The following is an 18,269-nucleotide window of genomic DNA, read 5'->3' as shown; positions in this document are numbered from 1 at the left end:
TGGACTTCCAAAGGCAGATGAATTGAAGAATCAGTGGTTAAAATGTATTTTTACCACTATTCCTCAGCAGTACAACCAAAACCAATGCAATACCAATGCAGCTCCCACTTTGTTGGGAAAATCTGGAACTTCAGGATCACAACCTGTAAGTATGCTTGATTATTTGTGGATTTATCTGCTACCGAGAGTTCAAAAGCAGAGATTTGCATTGTAACTACGTTGTACACCCATTGCACAGATTTAGGCCTCTGCTAACCTGCTAGCTAATGTTATTTTGTTTAAATAGTTTTACTAATCAGCTGTGGGCCCACTTTTACCAACAATTGTGTAGAATTATGCAGATTGTTTATCGTTCTTACTATCATGAATAGTGATCAAGTGTGGAGATGGATTTATTTTTACAAATGATCATTTTACGTCTGCAATCCACGGTAGTGCTCGGCTAACTTGCTATGTAAAGTTACTGTTTTAGTAAGGGTTTACTATTCAGCTGTGGGCCAGCTTTTACCTAAAACTGTGTAACAAAATGGTTGATCTCAAGAGTCTTATATAATTATATAATAACAAGCTGTAATGTTATGGCCGCTATCCACGGTAGTCCACGGATAACTTGCTCGCTAACAGGGAGTAAGCCTCTGTTCTCCGTTCATATCTCGGGTGAAAAGAAATTCGGCTACACCCATTCCAGCAAAAGGTGATTAACTTAGATGCACTATGTGTCTTTTACTTGAAGCTTTGTTAGGTTCACAATAAGCAACAGTGTAACATGGTGTAAGAAAGCTACTAAATTAAAACTTACCACTATGAAATGTCCTGCTCAAGTTGTGCTTGCAAAGGTGGTTTCAGTCGATCAGCTTGTTCTTCCAAACTTTCATTATTTCATTCATTATTGGACTAGGACTCAAACTGGTACGGCAAAAACCGATGCCATTGTTACCATAGTTACAATAATGTTTACAGCTGTTAAGGAAGCCTGAAACTCAGTTATGGCTGTGTCTCGTTTGGAAGGATGCGTCCTCAGGAGGTCGCATTTGTCGGCCGCATATGTCATCGAGGCTGTCTCATTTCATAAAAGCAAGTAGGAAACTTCGAATGCAGCCTTCGAATACGACCTTCTTTCACGGGAATTCGGAGGATGCATGAGGTGTATCCTTCATGGGCACTCACAACCCACAATTCTTTGCTTCAACGGAAATGTATAAAACAAATGACGCCAATTTGCCCGTAAATATGATGTTCAAACACAAGTAATGTTAATTCCCAATGCTGACCAATCAGAGCAGACTGGGCTTTTTGGAAAGGAGGGCTTTAAAGAGACAGGACCTATATCAGAGCGTTTGAGCCAGAGTATGAAAATAGGTTTAGCAGAAATGTACATGTTGCAGCGGGGGCGTGGTCAAGCATCTCTCCGGAGAGAGAGAAAGCGGTAAGGGTGCTTACACCTGAGCTAGATTATGTCTTACACCTGTCTCTAATTTCAGTGAGCATGGGGAGAGCGGCATAAAAGAGCCACACCGCCAGCAGACAGGGAGAGAGACTGGCGCAAGGAAGGCCACGGTGCTATATGTTATTATGTTGATGATGTAATGAAGTGGGACTCTTTAAGTAAATATTTGCTTGTGAAACTGTTGAGTGTGTGTGGAACTCTAAGCGTCAGGGTGCACATTTAAACGCCTACCTGAACCAGGAAATCTTGCTTCTCGCCTCCTCCTTTCCACTGAGAAGTGTTACACTGGTGCCAAAAGTTTGAAGACAGTATGAGAAATGTAATGTTTTTTTGAACATTAAAGCATGTAAACCTATTGACCCACAAAATAAAATCATGAACCTGTAAATTAGCATAATATGGGCTCTTTAACTACTGTTGATAGTGACTCCAACTTAAGCTTTGTTGTAGCCTAAAAATGGCTTATTTATTGTAACCTGTAGCACAGCTTAAACACTGTTCAGTTGTTCATGTTTAACTTTTCTATGGAAGCTGTAGGGAGATGGGAGCCATTTCTGTTTGTATTACATTGTTTTCTCCTATTTTTTGCTCTTGAAACCACAATCTTGTTACTCCTCTAAAACCCATAGATATAGTGCGCTGAGGATGTAACATGTTTTTGGGGGCTCGTCCTCTGTGAATTTATTTGATTGGAAGTTAAGTTTTGGGGTCTTTTGTGTAGAGTAATTGGTGACTTGTTCTTTTGTAAGAAACCAGTTTATAGAGTAAGTAGAGCTCATTGTAGCACAAACTGGTTGTTCGTCTACAAGACATTTTTGTGCTCCCTAAGTGGTAAGTTTTGGCTGCTTTTTAATTTTATTTTTTTGGGTGAGGGTAAGGAGATGTGCAGTAGGTAAGATGGAATTTGATTTGTCCATCGACTGAAGTTTTTAATCAGTGCAGAAAAAAGGATCTGTTGTTGATCGCAGATTTCTTTAATGTTACAGTGACTAAAGATGCTGATCAAAGAGGAGCTGTACAGCATTTTGGTAAGTGCAAGTATTTTGCCTTCTGACTTGCAGATTGATGTGTCAGAGGAAGACATAACTGCGGGTGAAACCAATGCTTCAGGTTTTCCCCTCAGCAGTGAATCTTCTCTTGATCCAAAGATGGCGATTTAAATTGAAAGAGCTTGATTTGGAGTTAAAAAGAGCACGAGACTAAGTTAGTCCAACTCCGTACCGTCGAAATTGAAGCACACCAAGACATTAAACTGTTAAGTCTTGAGCTAGAAGCTAAGTCTTTGCACAGGAGACCTGTCCTGTTGCCGCTCTGTAGAGCTCCCTCTTCGCCTATGTTTGGTAATGCCCTGTCTCTGGCTAGTAATGTAACCAGCCAAACTTCAATGTTGCAAAGTACATCAAACTTGTACCGCACTTTAGAGAAGCTGAGGTAGATTCGTACTTCATCGCCTTTGAACGCATCGCTGCTAAATTGGGGTGGCCGAAGGACATGTGGGGACTGCTCCTTCATGCAATTTTGCAGGTAAGGCACTTCTAATTTAACAGTCTCTTGATTATGACATCGTTAAAATGGTAGTGTTGAGAGCATACAAATTACTTCCTGAAGCATACCGCCAATGCTTCTGAAGTCAAACAAACATTTGTCGAGTTTGCTCGAGAAAAAAGTTATCTTTGAGAAATGGTGTCTGTCTAGTAGGGTCACAAGCCTTAAGCAGTTGCAAGAACTCATCTTACAAGAGGAATTTAAAAATTGAGCACCCAAGAACGTAGTTCATCTGAATGAGCAAAAAGTAAACACACTCTCTGAAGAGCCAGTGAAAGCGGATGAGTTTGTGCTTACTCATAAGACTGCATTTCCGTCTTCGCGTCAGTCCAAACGCCAGTCCTTAACTGTTGAGCAGACTGAAAGAGTCTCCTCATGTTCAGTCTGAGAGAACAGAGAAGGGTGGTAAGTCTGTTGCAAAATGCTCTGATAACTCTGATAATTGCAAAGCATGGAAACAGAAAAACGATGCAGCAAAATTCAAAAGCATGGCTTTTGCTCAGGCTGTTTCGCTACTTGAATGCTCATCCATGCTGTCTATGAGTTCTGGCTATGAACCTTTTCTCTCAGCAGGTTCTGTTTCTCTTAGTGCTGACTCTCCTGGTAATTCCATGTCAATTAAGAGACTCTGGTGCAGCACAATCGTTCATTTTAGCTGACATTTTGCCATTCTCACCTGAAACTTACTCCGGTACTGGTGTGTTAGTCCACAGTATTGAGCTAGGGTATGTGAGGGTGCCATTGCATATGGTTTACCTTGAGTCTGATCTGGTAACAGGTACAGTTCTTCTTGGAGTACGAGCTGCACTGCCAGTGGATGGTGTAAGCCTTATCTTAGGGAATGACTTAGCAAGTGGTAAGGTTTTTCCTTGTCTTATTGTTACTAAGCCTGACACATCTGATGACTTGAATGTGGCTACTTGTTTCCCTTCTGCTTTTCCTGCTTGCATAGTAACTCGTGCACAGGCACATAAATGGGAAGAGGCTGTGGATCTTGCTGACTCGTTCTTGAATCCTACAACAGATTCGATTGAATGCATTCTCTATGTTGAACCTGAGTTAGTCACTTCTGAATCTGCTGATTTATATCAAGTAGAATGGTCTCTGAAAATTGGCAAAGAGCAGTTAGCTGCTACTCAGAGATCTGACCCATCTCTAATGTCCTGTGTTGAAGCTGCTGTTCAGTTAGATGATTCTCACAAAGCATGCATAGATTTCTTTTGGGACAATGATGTTTTACTGCATTGTTGGAAACCATATGATGCTGGTGATGCCTTAGCAATTTATCAGATTGTTCTACCTTCTGATTATCGCCCTAAGGTATTGAAGCTGGCTCATGAACATCCTTTCTCACCTAGGTCACCTAGGGATTAACCAAACGTACAAGCATATCTCCAGATATTTATTTTGGCCCGGACTGAAGTCTAGCATTACAAAATCCTGCAGATGTTGCCATTTATGTCAAATTTTAGGTAAGCCAAATAAAACCGTAACATCCGCCTTTCTTCATCCAATTCCAGTGATGGGAGAGCCGTTTGAGCGGTTGATTTTTGGATTGTGTTAAGCCCTTACCGAAATCTAAATCAGGACATTAGTATATTTTGACCCTGATGTGTGCTGCCACTCGATTCCCAGAAGCTATCCCGTTGCGTACTCTTAAAGCCAAGGCAATAGTGAAAGAGGTAGTTAAATTCTGCTCTATGTTTAGATTGCCCAAAGTTATCCAAATGGTCCAGGGTACTAACTTAACTTCCAAGATGTTCGCTCAGATTTGAAAGGAATTAGGAGTTAGTTATCAACTGTCCAGTGCATAGCACCCAGAGTCCCAGGGTGCGCTGGAACATTTTTACCAAACCGTGATATCAATGCTGCGTGTGCAGTGTATTAGTACTGGTAGAGACTGGGTTGAGGGTTTGCCGTTGTTAATGTTCGCAGTTCGAGAAACTGTGCAGGAATCATTGGGATTCAGTCCTGCGGAGCTAGTGTTTGGTCACACAGTTTGCGGGCCATTAATATTGAGTGAATTGTTAATGTCCAAAACCCCATTATCAGTCACTGTGCTAGATTATGTAAGTACTTTCCGTGAGCGCCTACACAAACCTGTGATGTGGCTAAAGCTCATCTGGCAACCACACAGACCAAAAATGAAATCGCATTATGACAGGAAAAGTGTGACACGTAATTTTCAGCCTTGCGATTTGGTTCTGGTTTTGCTCCTTATTCATGGTTTGGCCTTACATGCTAAGTTTGCTGGCCCTTACAGTGTTGAGGAAAGGCTTAGTGAAACAGATTACATAATCGCGACCCCAGATCGTAGGAGAAAAAGTAGAGTGTGCCATGTGAACATGTTGAAATCTTATGTTGTGAAAAACGAGGCAAAAAGTTCTTACCTCTGGTGTTATTCCTGCTGTTGCCATTGCAGTATTGCCTACTGTATACTGTCCTCTGGAGGAAGAATTGGTCATAAGTGAAGACCGAATGTCCAGTATGCATCTTAAAAACTCTGTAGTGTTGAGTAGTTTAGATGCTTATCTTGCTCATTTGCCCATACACCAGAGTGTAGCTGTTGTTGTGTTAATAAGTATCCCACTTTGTTTTCTGACATTCCCAGCCAAACTACCGTTCTCACACACGACATTGATGTAGGTGAATGCCTACCTATCAAACAGCATCCCTACCATGTCAACCCTCAAAAACGAGAAGTGATGAGGTCAGAAGTCGAGTATTTGTTGCAGCATGGTTTTGCCACTCCCAGTCAAAGTCCTTGGACCTCACCCTATTTGCTCGTTCCCAAACCTGACTCGTCCTTTAATTTTTGTACTGATTATCTCAAGGTAAATAGTGTAACCAAGCCAGACTCCTTTCCTCTACCTCGTATGGAGGACTGTGTTGATCGAGTCGGTTCAGCTCATCACCAAGTTAGACCTTCTCAAGGGATACTGGCAGGTACCACTGACACCTCATGCCTCAGAATGGTCTAACTCTGCCTTTGTCACCCCCGGCAGTTTCCTCCAGTATTCCGTTATGGCCTTCTGTATGCAAAATGTGCCTGCCACTTCCTAGCGGCTAATGCAGAGGGTATTGTCAGGAGTGACCAACTGTGAAGCCTACTTGGATGATGTTGTGATCTATTTAGCAAGTTGGGAAGATCACCTGAATAGTCTTGAGCAAGTCTTTAGCAGACTATCTGATGCTTCATTGACATTAAACTTGAAGTGTGAGCTCGCAAAAGCTGTCGTTACTTACCTTGGCAAGAATGTGGGCCAGGGGCAAGTGAGAACTGTGGAAGAAAAAGTTGCTGCTATACTCAATTTCCCTACTTCTATTAATAAAAGAGAACTGTGATGTTTTCTAGGTATGGTAGGTTACTACAGGAGTTTTTGTAAAAAAAAAAAATCCCCTCAGCACTTCCAGGAAATATGTGTGGAATCCTGACTGAGTCTGTGCATTCAATGAAAAAGACCTGTTGTGCTATGCTCCTGTTCTTTCTGCTCCTAATTTTACTCTGCCATTCAAGTTGCAGGTGGACATGAGTTCTTCAGGTGCAGGAGCCGTACTACTGCAGGAAGATGCAGATGGTGTAGAGCATCCCGTGTTTTACTTCTCCAAGAAGTTCACAAAGGGCCAGCAACGCTATAGTACCATCGAGAAGGAGGCCTTAGCCTTACTTTTAGCCTTGCAACACTTTGAGGTTTACCTAGGAGGTAACTGTAGTCCAGTGGTGTACACGGATCACAACCCTTTAGTATTCTTGTCGAGGATGTGTAACTCAAACATCTTATGCGCTGGTCTTTGATCACACAAGAGTACACTCTTGACATTCAACATAGCAAAGGTACTGAGAATGTTGTGGCTGATGCACTTTCTAGAAGTGTATAGTGCTAGTGAGTAAATATGTTAACATACAGTGTGGTAAGTCGTTTGACACCTATTTATGAGTTCACAAAATGTTTTAGAGGTTAATGTTTGTAACTTATGGGTGGGAGTGTTACGTCCAGGGACGTATTTATTTTTATTGTTGTTATTGTGTATAGTTGTCACTGTCACTAGTTGTGGATATTGTCTATGATTGGAGTTACTGTGGTGTGTTTTTTCCTCGTGTTTTCTCCCTATTTTGCTCCTCCCACACTCTCTCCAGCAGGTAGCTGATTGCTCCCAGCTGAGTCTGCTCAATAATCAGAAGGGAGGCAGATTAAAAACAGAGGGGAAACTCACAGAGAGTGAGAATTTTTCCTTTAGAAGTTCTTGAGTGGTGTTCTTTGTCCTGTCCCAGCTCTGTGTGTTGTGTTGCTTTGTACTTTATAGAGTGTTATGTTGTACTGCTTAGTACTCTGAGTAACTAGAAAGCTTAGCTGAAGCTTTCACAGTTATTACTTTAAATACTGTTGATAGTGACTCCAATTTTTAAGCTTGTAGCCTAAACGTGGCTAAACGTATTTACTATTGTTAGTGATTTTTTTTTTTTCTCTTCCCCCCAATAATAACTCTGTTGTCTGTGGTGCTGGGGCAGGGTACAGATCATCGCTCTTGAAACCACAATCATGTTACTCCTCTAAAACCCCTAGATATAGTGCGCTGAGGACGTAACAGGTTTTGGAAAAAAAAACTGTTAAATGGAAAGAATAAAAAGGCTAAGATGACATAATGTACCTACTACATACAGTATATTTAGAGTCAATATTTGTCAGTTTCCTTTTGATATATCCAATCAAACTTTATTTAAATAGCACATTTAATGCAACTAAGTTGTCAGAAGTGCATCACAAATAAAATACATTCAAAGATTTTAAAATGACACCAAACATACTACTGTACATATTAACCACCAGTACTATAAAACACACCAGTATGCACACTATAACACTTCAAGGGATCTTTTCTCTTTATTTGGGAGGTGGATTTTCTCCCTTTTTCTCCCCAATTTGGAATGCCCAATTCCCAATGTGCTCTAAGTCCTTGTGGTGGCATAGTGGCTCGCCTCAATCTGGCTGGTGGAGGACGAATCTCAGTTGCCTCCGCGTCTGAGACCGTCAATCCACGCATCTTATCATGTGGCTTGTTCAGCGCGTTACCGCGGAGATCTAGCGAATGTGGAGGCTTTGCGCTATTCTCCGCAGCAACCATGCACATCTCACCACGCGCCCCACCGAGAGCAATAACCATATTATAGTGACCACAAGGAGGTTAACCCAATGTGACTCTACCCACCCTAGCAACCGGGCCAATTGGTTGCTTAGGAAGCCCGACTGGAGTCCCTCAGCATGCCCTGGATTCGAACTTGCAAGTCCAGGTGTGGTAGTCAGCGTCTTTACTTGCTGAGCTACCCAGGCCCCGGATCTATTCTCTCTTATGATATACCCATTAAACAGCTTTGTCTATTAATTGTATGTTTGACCTTACGATTCAATTAATATTTATTTAAAAAGGCTGGAAAAAACTAAGGATTTTGTCCAGAGTCCAGGCATGTAGTAATCAGTTTTATGGCTTTTCTTTCCCCTTCACAAGTTTATTAATTTATTTTACGCAATCAATATTATGGTAATTACATATATCTTATATTATGGATTATTATTATTAGCCTATTATTAATATTATAACTGACATGAGACTGGGCATACAACATTGTGAGTAATTAGTGTTGTTGTAAATATACATCTGTATAATTACTTTTGAATATGTTTATAATAGTCTGGAATTTTCCAAGGGTGAAACGGAAAAATCAGTGAGCTTTGGCCAGACATAAGAAAGAAATCAGTTTCATGACTTTGTAATTCATGAGCTAATGCATTTGTTTGACATAAATATGGTGGTAATCACGTGGGCTGAATAAAAAATGTATTATTAGCCTATTAATATGAGGAGAATGGGGGTACAACTTTGAAAGACTATAATTTTGTTGTAAATATACATCAGTAGTGATGTCTGTTAGTATAATTGCCTTTTAACATGTTTATAATAGTATGAAATTAGTTTATGGAACTTGCAATATTATAAACACTTAATTTCTAGAATCATACTGTAGCTACTGTGTATATTGTAATTTACAAAAAATAAAAATTTTCAAAATAACATGCACATCGCCTTTTTTTTTTTTTTTTTTTTAAACCACTATGCTATAATTCATGGTAGTTGGCCTGATTTTTTTTGTGTTTATTTTATTTTTTATTTAAAATTCTAATTAAGGTTGCTTTTTGACCTACTTCACTAAACATTTAAACCACCACCACGCGATGGCAGTAAACAGATTTTTACAGAAACAAGGTCGCAACACCGTGCCATGATTAAAGTCCCCACGTTAAATTCTCTTTTATGTGATGGGCGTAGAATATGGAGAGAAAAAAAAAATATGAAAAAAAAAAATATATATAATTTATAAAAAAAATTATAATCTCAAAAAATAATGCTAATATATAATATAAATAATTATTATGAGACTTTGCAGGCTTATATTTTGAAGTGTATACATTCCTGTCACTGCCTGGTTTATCATGTGACAGCTTGAAAACAGATGATTTTCGGAAACGTCTGTAGTTACACATAGTGTAAATATTACTCTACATTTACACTATATTAATGTTTTAAAAGATTAAAACTGTAGATCTAACAGGTGAGTTGTTAAATTGAAAAATACACTTCTCAGTATTTTAATGCTCGCGTTTTGACACTATTAAACCCATTCACAGCGCGTTCGATATGTACGTAAACATATTATGTTGTGACAGTTATCTCCATCATGACTGTTGGGGACGTCTGGGATCAGAGAATATCTGCCTTTCTTCTGAGCCCGTCTCAGTTTTTAGTCATCGTCACTCCTGAAAGTTTCTTGGCTGAACTTCTACGCGAACTGAGGAATGATAAAGCAAATGATCAACTCAAGGTAATGAAAACAAACACAGATCATACATTTAAATAAATTACCCTTTGTGAGTTAATAAAGTAGTGTTGGATGGTATTAAATTGCCATATACTGTTGCATGCTATTAAAATGTATTTAATTGCATTTAAAAGTCAAAACATGTCCAGCTATGGTTACATTTTAACCCCAGGCCAGAATAAAACATCACATTATATTTTACATAAAGAAAGTCTATATTTAGCACCATTAGGCCGTTTTGCATTACACTTTGGCATTATTATCATAACAATTAAGCACACCAGCATAATTTAATAAACAATATTTGTAATACAATTTTTATTTAAATCAACATATTTTAAAGGCTGTACAACAAGCACTTCCATGATGTATAAATACTTATAATTTCATATCAATGGTACCACTACAGTGCTTTTTTGTTTTAAGTTTTTATTTTATTTTTTATTACTAGACCTATTAAGCATACTGTATAGTTTTATTGAAATTGTGCATTTCCCTGTAATTTATTTAACAAATTTTTATTTTTGCTCATAAGATACTCCTCCTGTCAGTGCTGTTGGAACATCCAACCATTCTATGCCCTTCTGCCACTGTGGGAGAGGAGACAGCCCTTGAACTTCTGTCAGTTTTCACCCACACACCACAGAAATCCATCAGCCTCAAATGCAATGTAATGCTGGCCATCACCAACGTCATAATATGCACATCCTGCTTGGCCATCTGCACAAAGATGGCTGAAGACTGGCTTGAACTTTTATTTCAAACAATTCAGGACACAAATGACTACAGATGTGGCTTGACCCAGCAGCATATAAGGGCCATGGCCTGTGAGTGCCTACGAGAAATGGAGAGCTGTAACCCTGGTCTACTTTCTCAAAAGCTAGAGGCCCTGTATACTCTAAAACAGCAAGAAACTACACTTTTGCATCAGTCTTACTGCATGCTGTATACATTAGGGCTGAAGAATGCCATACAGATCTTGACTAACCATAAAGATGTTACTGATCTAGAGTTTAAAGATGTTTTAGGAGGAAATGAAGGGTTTGCTTGGAAAAGTTGCCCGGTACCCTTGAACTTGTTGCCAATAAACATGATGGTGCAGGTCCCACGCTTACCACCAGGGCTGGACTGCAGGGAATTAAAGTCCATAATGTCCTCACTTTTGGAGGAGTCTTACCTACTAACGCCCATTTCCCAGTCCGCCCTGCTCAGAGAGCTTGTAGAAATTGTGGCCATGGTGCCGGGACTCTCTCCTGCTCTGTTCAAATCACAGCTTCTTCGACTTTTCGGGACTGCAGAAGTTGAGCTCATGCACACTACGCTGTTCATGAAGGACACATTCACCGATAGTCTTTTTACCGGTGAGGATGAGAACTTTCTGCTCAAACGTCTTGTGGGCATGGCGCAACATCCGCTCCTAAGAATTCCTGAGAAGCTCTTCTACATGGATTGTATCCTGCACTTCCCTGAAAACAGGCCCATATCAAGCTCCATAGAAGAGAGTTTACCTGTGCTAGTTACGCCACGTTTGGCAGCATCTCTTCTTCCAACGGTTTTCAATGATAGTGCTACCATGCTTTGCCGACTGAACCTTCTTTGTCTGGTGCACCTTGAAGCTGATGAGGGTGAAGCCGATAAAGGGATTGGCTACCTGTTCGATCACGTATTGGCGCTTATCACAATCGTAGACAATGACGGAAGCAGAGAAGTGGTGGTGACATCGTTCAGGGCATTGTTTATTTTTCTCATGCACTTTAATGGTATCGAAGACCTCTCGGAGAAGTTGATAAACAAATTATGCGATCTGTATTCCAGGCATTGCCACCTCGCGCCAAACTTAATTGGCCTCGCTGATCGAATCCAAGAATGTCTAGATGACCCCATCTGGTCCGTGAAGTTGTTGAGGGGGCTTCAAAAATGCATTATGGAAATGCCTCCGTCTCAACTCACAATTCATAATTTGAGCTGGCACTTGAAGTTGTTAAGAAGAGTGGCGAAAGAAGGACAAATTACCCAAAGAAACACAATCTACCTTCTTCTCAATCTTCTCATCAATTCCAATTTGTGTGAAAGAGGAAATTGGCAAGTTGGAAATGCAGTTCTTGCGGTTTGTCGCAACTTGTTGCAGCACCCTTCCATTGACCAGGTCTTTATCGAGTTGGCTGACCTGTTGCAATACATATCAGTGCATTATGATGACACTGACATCAAGGATCACGCTCGCTTCTACTACACATTGCTCACCAACCTTTCATGGGAAAAGCTGACAGGGGTTCTTGCCAAAGGACCTGATGGAGGACGAGCCAAGGAGCGGTCGCATTCCGCCATTATGGCTGAGAGCGAAGGCATTGCCAATAACCTGACCATACACAAAACTGAACGGCATGTTTTGCGATTTATAAAAATGCAGGAGAAAGCCTCGAAAAGCACTTTGGCAAATTCAGACTTATTCGAGACATCGGGAGAGTCGAAGAATTGGTTGGAGGTTTATCAAGGACAGTTCCAGATGTCCGACTTTGGCTCTGAGGTCACCTTGAGGTACAATCTTGCTCATGTGCAAGAAACTGATCCTTTGTTTGACAAAATCTTTACAGTTTGTCTCCATTTTGAGCCGAAAGACTCCAACTACGCAAAGGTAAGTGACATACACATGCCATGCATAATCAGAGACCGAAACCCCCCCGAGGTCAGTGTTAAACTCAAACCCTTTCAGCCTTACCCAACAACTCTTCACGTTAGTGCCATATTTACTACCCAAGATGGACGTTCCTGGCACAGCCAATTGCCTGATGTGAGTGTTTCATTCCCAGAGATATTTCTTCCTCTCCCTTTGCCGCTAAACACACCACGTACATGCAAAGAGGAAGTGTTTGACTGCATTTGGAAGGCCACAGCCTCGGGGAGTCCAGACAAGTCTGCTATCAGTCTGTTTTGTTTCAAGACTGGAGATGAGAGTCTCGCGGATCTGATCAAGACGCATTTTGAGGGTTACCTGATCACAGAACAGCAAAGCGAAAGATCATGGAAAGTCTTGTTCTTTCTTCCACCCATGTTTCACATTCTGTTGATGATCAGACAGGCTGAGGATGCCGTTCAAGTCAGCATTGCGACAGACAATTGGAAGCTGTTACCTTTTGTGAACTCTTACCTTCAAAATATTACTGAACATTGTAGCACAGCAATAGCAGATGCCTAAATGGATGTATTGCAAGCCTCGATTCACATACTTGATTTTAATAAATTGAATTTATTTTTATTACTTCCTCATTTTGAATTAGCAATGTTGTAGCAGATTTGAGATGTAAATAAAGTGTTTAATAAATAATACATTTATGTGCACATATGTTATGCTGTTACATGTAAGAGTGGGTTTTTCTACTGCTCTCAAAATCAAGAAAAGCCACTGAGTTATTGAATGAATCTTTAATGGGTCCAAAATGTGTAGTTCATGAATTAAAAGATACATTTGTGAAAGCAACATTCAAAATAAAAATATTTAAAGTTTGCCTGTAAAAAAGTTTTAAATAAGTTTGAGAACACATTAAAGGGACAAAGTTCACCCAAACATTTAGTCATTTACCGACATGTTGTTCAAAACCTGCTACATTTCTTTTGTCGAACACAAATGGAGATGTTAGACTGTAGTATTTGTAGTAAGACAAAAGCAATCACAATATTTACCATGATTTTACTACAGCAACCATAGTTCAACTATGGTATTTGTTGTAATCCATAAGGACAAAATTTATCTTGGTTTTACAACAGTAACCATAATTTAACCATGACATTTGTAGTAAAACCAAAACTATTCTGTAAAAAAACAAAATCATGGTTACTACAGTTTTACTATAGCAACACCATGGTTAATTTGTTCCATGGTTTTTAAGAACATGGTTCCTACAAAAAAATAAAAACATGTCCTTATGAAAATTAAACATTGTTTCACTGTAGTAAAACTGCGGTAACCATGACTAGTAACGATGTTTTATTGGCAGGAACATGTCCATGTTTCAAAAATTTACCATGATGTTAAACTAGCAAAACGTTTTGTTTTTTGTTTTTTATAGAAAGACTGATATTTATCACCATAGTTCTGGTTTTCCTATTATTTTACTACAAATGTAATGGTTAAAAATGATTACTGTAGTAAAACCATGATAAATTTTGTGATTTTAATACAATTTTCATAGTTGAACAATGGTGACTATGGTAAAACCATGGTTCTTTTCCATAAGGGATGAATAAAGCTATTGCGAGGGAAGGCTAATCTTATTGCAAGGTAATTCATAGCTAATACTTTAGAAAATAAATTCCATTCCTGTCATTTAAAGGCTTCGTACCATTCACATTCATTGCATGGAAAAAAAAAACAGCGTGCATACTTCAGAAATTTCATTTTTGGGTGAACTATCCCTTTAAATGTTTGAATAAATTACAGATTTTAAAGATCCTGATCCTTATACTTTGTCCACAGTGTGGCCCAGTAGTAAAAGCAAAACATTTGACCAATGACTGACTCTTCTCTATGGAAGGAGATTAAAAGGTCAGATGCACTGTAAAACTAAAGTTTTTTTCATACATTTTGCCTTGTATATTAAAACCATTTTGTGTTCTTTAAGACTTGGTGGCTTCCATGGCCCAAACTGTCCGAGTTAACAATGTCATCTCACTTTGAAAGACTCTCAAAGTTGGGCTCTGTGCAAGCCGGCAAAGCTGTTTGTCTGTTCAACAGTTTGTCCAAGATGGCAATTTCAGCGTCCCTCTTTTCTACTTCCTCTTGTGGTGTCCAAGACATGTCATGCTGCAGTTTGTATCCACCGAGGAACTTGTGAGGGCAGTTAGGACCCCATTCCTGTAAAAGATTGAGAAACAATGTTGAAAAACTATGAAATATTGTGCTATTTATGATTTATGGGTGTTGGTGGCTGCAGGCTCCATCTTTTATGAACATCCAGAGAATTTCCCACATTTAAAAAAGAAATCCAACTTATTGTGTAAAAAATAGCTACTTTTATATTCTGTTGAATCCACCAGGGTCAATAACTTCCCAGTGTGGGCTTATGTGTGTTCACGGTCACGTGTACGGATAACTAGTTAACACCACTTCAGACTGGCTTCACTTTCCACTGATAAGACTTTGGACCCAGACACTCTCATAATGTGGCAATCCACTCACCCTTGGAGACAAAATTGAGAAGTATCGCTGTCCAGATTCACGCATATACAGATAGTACATGTTTCCTGGTTTCTTTACAACATTGCAGGCTGCGTGGTGAAGCTCAGCATCTTTCTTGGCGTCTTCCAACACCTTAAGTGTACAATGAACATGTTTAAGTAATTACTTATTTGTCACGTAGAGATGTTTTTCATTGGTTGAGGTTTTTTGGGCTGGTTTTGGATCTACATTTTAATCTCACCTTTCTTGCCTGCTCCTGAAGGTATCTTATCTGGTCAGCGATGACTGTGAGTTTGTTGCTTGCATTGGCTCTGATAAACTCATCTCCCTAAAATTATTACAAAAACAAAATAATTACATTTCTTTGTTCAATATATCTGTGCCACAAGGTCCATACAAAGTTAAAGCATCAATTACCTTTTGTACTTGCTGTGCCAGAGCAACCAGATCCATAGGATCCCCAACACGATTCATTTGGTAGGGGCTAACCAGCACCATTCCACTAGGGTTACTGCTGGTCTCCACCAAAGTTACTGAAATATTAATGTTATTAATATGTAAATGTTCAAATCACTTTATTGTCAAGTGGGTCATTGACAAATAAGGTTGTCCAAGTCGAGGTGGTACAAATGAGAAATATTAAAACACGTGTTTCAAGTTCATAGAAATGTAATCTTTGTGTCTGTGTTGGTTTCATACATTTTTGAAAAACAAATTATAGCGTTTACTACACAACAATTGATTTAATTCCTTTAAAAATGTCAAGAGGTGTAACCATCAAGTAAAAGGTATTAAATACTTTCCTTGCTCCCTGAATACACGTGAGTGCGCACAACTTAATCATTCATTTAAAAAGTATTTTATTGCTTTTCAAGGTTAATATATATATATATATATATATATATATATATATATATATATATATATATATATATATATATATATACACACACACTACTGGTCAAAAGTTTTGAAACACGACCAAAATGTTTCCCATGATCTTAAAAATCTTTTGATCTGAAGGCGCATGCTTAAATGTTTGAAATTAGTTTTGTAGACAAAACTATAATTGTGCCACCATATTAATTTATTTCATTATAAAACTACAATTTAATAAAAAAAAAAAAAGTTTTTGAAATGGATGACTTGGACCAAATAATAAAGAAAAGCAGCCAATAAGTGCCCAACATAGATGGGAACTCTTCAATACTGTTTAAAAATCATCCCAGGGTGATACCTCAAGGAGTTGGTTGTGAAAATGTCAAGAGTACATGTCTGCAAATTCTAGGCAAAGGGTGACTACTTTGAAGATGCTAAAATATAACACAGTTTTGAATTATTTTGGATTTTGTTTAGTCACTACATAATTCCCATAGTTCCATTTATGTTATTCCATAGTTTTGATGACTTTACTGTTATTCTAAAATGTGAAGAAAAAAAATTATAATAAAGAATGTGTAAATGTTTCAAAACTTTTGACCGGTAGTGTGTGTGTGTGTGTGTGTAATATATATATATATATATTTTTTTTTTTTTTTTTGTTTGTTTGTTTTTTTTTTTTCCAAATGTCATACATTTTTGAGTCACAAATATCAAGAAGTTTTCATAGGGCAACACCATTTGACCTGAACAAAATGTGCCTTTTCATAAAAATGTCCAAATATCTGATATCGTTTAAAGCTATACTAAAGGGGTCCTCTCTGTTTTATGGATTTTTTATTTTAAAACAAATTTGTTTCCCAGTTTATTTTTTAAGAAATAATAATAAAGGATTATTCTGAATTACTTATGCCAACATTTCTATTTATTTTGTTTATTTTTTTTACTCTCTCCGGACACCACTGACTTTTATTTATTTGTTTTAATTTTAGCCCCAGAATAAATAAAATAACCTTTAAATCATAAATTTCATAAATCATAAATTTGTGTGAATTGAATTTTTATGTCTTTTTGAATAATTTAAAATATCGGTAACGTCACTGACCATTTACACAAATGTAATGGTGAGTGAAAATCTTATGATATGTCTTTATGCAGAATGTTCGATATAAAAAAAAAAAGAAAAAAAAGAATGTTCGATATACAAAATGAAAATAATATACATAGAACGTTACACAACATCCACTTTTGTCAGGCATAGACAACGCTGGCACTAAACATTATATAATGAGCAATTTAAAAATGAACCTGTGCATATGTATACATCATGTGTACCTCATTTCTATGCACTCTACACTCAAAAAAATAAAATACATTTTTGCCTTATTTTAGGATTTACGCGTTTTCAATTTCATATTGAATTATGTAATGTTTGTAATCAAATATCAAATAAATAATATGATAATATCACCTGTTATAATGATTCCCCTACGACAAACGTGCAATATGATCACTATTAAGGGGACATAAATAATAAAACAAAAACAAACTTGCTGTGACAGTTACAGTATTTTAAATGTAACTTACCTGTGGTGGTTTTGTTGGGTTGGTGTGGTAGACTCACAGTTTTATCCATGTTTGGTAATGAAATATATATTTCTAAACTCTTTTAATCGCTGTGATTTAACACGAGTTTCGTGAGCGGTTTCATAAAACTGTGCAAAACATAAAGGGGGCGTTTCTGGGTTCTGTTTTGTTTCCGCCCCTAAGAGTAGCCGTTACAGACGCCTGCTTAAAAAGATCTCAATTTTGTGATCTAATACCTTTCACACTCATTTCATTGGGTGAAACTACAGAATGTATACTTGTTGCTTCTAGGATGATAGTTCTCAGTATTAAAAGATACGAGGTCATTAATTATATGGATAACTCACAAACTAATCGATCATGCATGTTTAGGATCAGCCTTTGTACAAAGAGACATGTTATGTAATCTGACTGTTGACGAATGTTGCAACGTAATTTTTTTGTAGTTATGAAAGTAGCGAGTTTGAGATTATAAAACAAAATGTCCAAGTCTATACACGTTTTTTTTTTTTTTACTAAGTTTTTAAACGTAACTATTGCTTCTAACCTCTTTCCCCCCCCCCCCAATAAATTATGCAAGCTTTTTTTTCCCTTTATTTTTCATCTTTTTAGGCTAATTCATATTCCATTATATCATATCATTTTTATTTTATTTTATTTTTTACATATTTAATTCTTGGGTTTTAGAAAGTTCATTTAAGCAGTTTTAGTCTGGTTAATGCTTGGCTTGCTCACAATGATGAGAAAAGAGATGCAGATGT

General features: G+C 38.0%; 2 protein-coding genes across 4 annotated transcripts; one reads left to right on the top strand and one right to left on the bottom strand.

Moving 5' to 3' along the window:
• The first annotated feature begins 9,477 nt into the window (after positions 1-9,477).
• LOC127427852 (AP-5 complex subunit beta-1-like) lies at positions 9,478-13,205 on the top strand. Of its 3 annotated transcripts, none has more exons than XM_051675694.1 (3): positions 9,478-9,599; positions 9,715-9,869; positions 10,402-13,205. In XM_051675694.1, exons 2-3 carry the CDS (start codon positions 9,726-9,728, stop codon positions 13,060-13,062), a joined length of 2,805 nt encoding a protein of 934 aa, XP_051531654.1. In that variant the 5' UTR covers positions 9,478-9,599; positions 9,715-9,725; the 3' UTR covers positions 13,063-13,205. The 3 variants fall into 3 exon arrangements, with proteins under 3 accessions (XP_051531654.1, XP_051531653.1, XP_051531655.1); XM_051675695.1 differs by having other exon boundaries at positions 9,517-9,599; positions 9,676-9,869; XM_051675693.1 differs by having other exon boundaries at positions 9,489-9,869.
• Positions 13,206-13,274: 69 nt separating this feature from the next.
• Positions 13,275-17,655, bottom strand: LOC127427921 (uncharacterized protein C1orf50 homolog). Its single transcript, XM_051675866.1, has 5 exons — positions 17,509-17,655; positions 15,460-15,575; positions 15,284-15,370; positions 15,043-15,174; positions 13,275-14,718 (listed from the first exon to the last, which is right to left on the bottom strand). Exons 1-5 carry the CDS (start codon positions 17,555-17,557, stop codon positions 14,533-14,535), a joined length of 570 nt encoding a protein of 189 aa, XP_051531826.1. The 5' UTR covers positions 17,558-17,655; the 3' UTR covers positions 13,275-14,532.
• Positions 17,656-18,269: the final 614 nt, after the last annotated feature.

This window comes from Myxocyprinus asiaticus, chromosome 37 (assembly GCF_019703515.2).
Source record: "Myxocyprinus asiaticus isolate MX2 ecotype Aquarium Trade chromosome 37, UBuf_Myxa_2, whole genome shotgun sequence".
NCBI lineage: Eukaryota > Metazoa > Chordata > Actinopteri > Cypriniformes > Catostomidae > Myxocyprinus > Myxocyprinus asiaticus.
This window is presented reverse-complemented; position numbering and strand designations above follow the sequence as displayed.

Coding starts and splice junctions, on each gene's coding strand:
- LOC127427852 (XM_051675694.1), top strand. CDS start 9,726: ATGACTGTTGGGGACGTCTGGGATCAGAGAATATCTGCCTTTCTTCTG. Junction 9,870..10,401: donor AAGCAAATGATCAACTCAAG/GTAATGAAAACA, acceptor TTTGCTCATAAG/ATACTCCTCCTGTCAGTGCT.
- LOC127427921 (XM_051675866.1), bottom strand. CDS start 17,557: ATGGATAAAACTGTGAGTCTACCACACCAACCCAACAAAACCACCACA. Junction 15,576..17,508: donor ACCCAACAAAACCACCACAG/GTAAGTTACATT, acceptor TTAATATTTCAG/TAACTTTGGTGGAGACCAGC. Junction 15,175..15,283: donor TTCAGGAGCAGGCAAGAAAG/GTGAGATTAAAA, acceptor TGTACACTTAAG/GTGTTGGAAGACGCCAAGAA.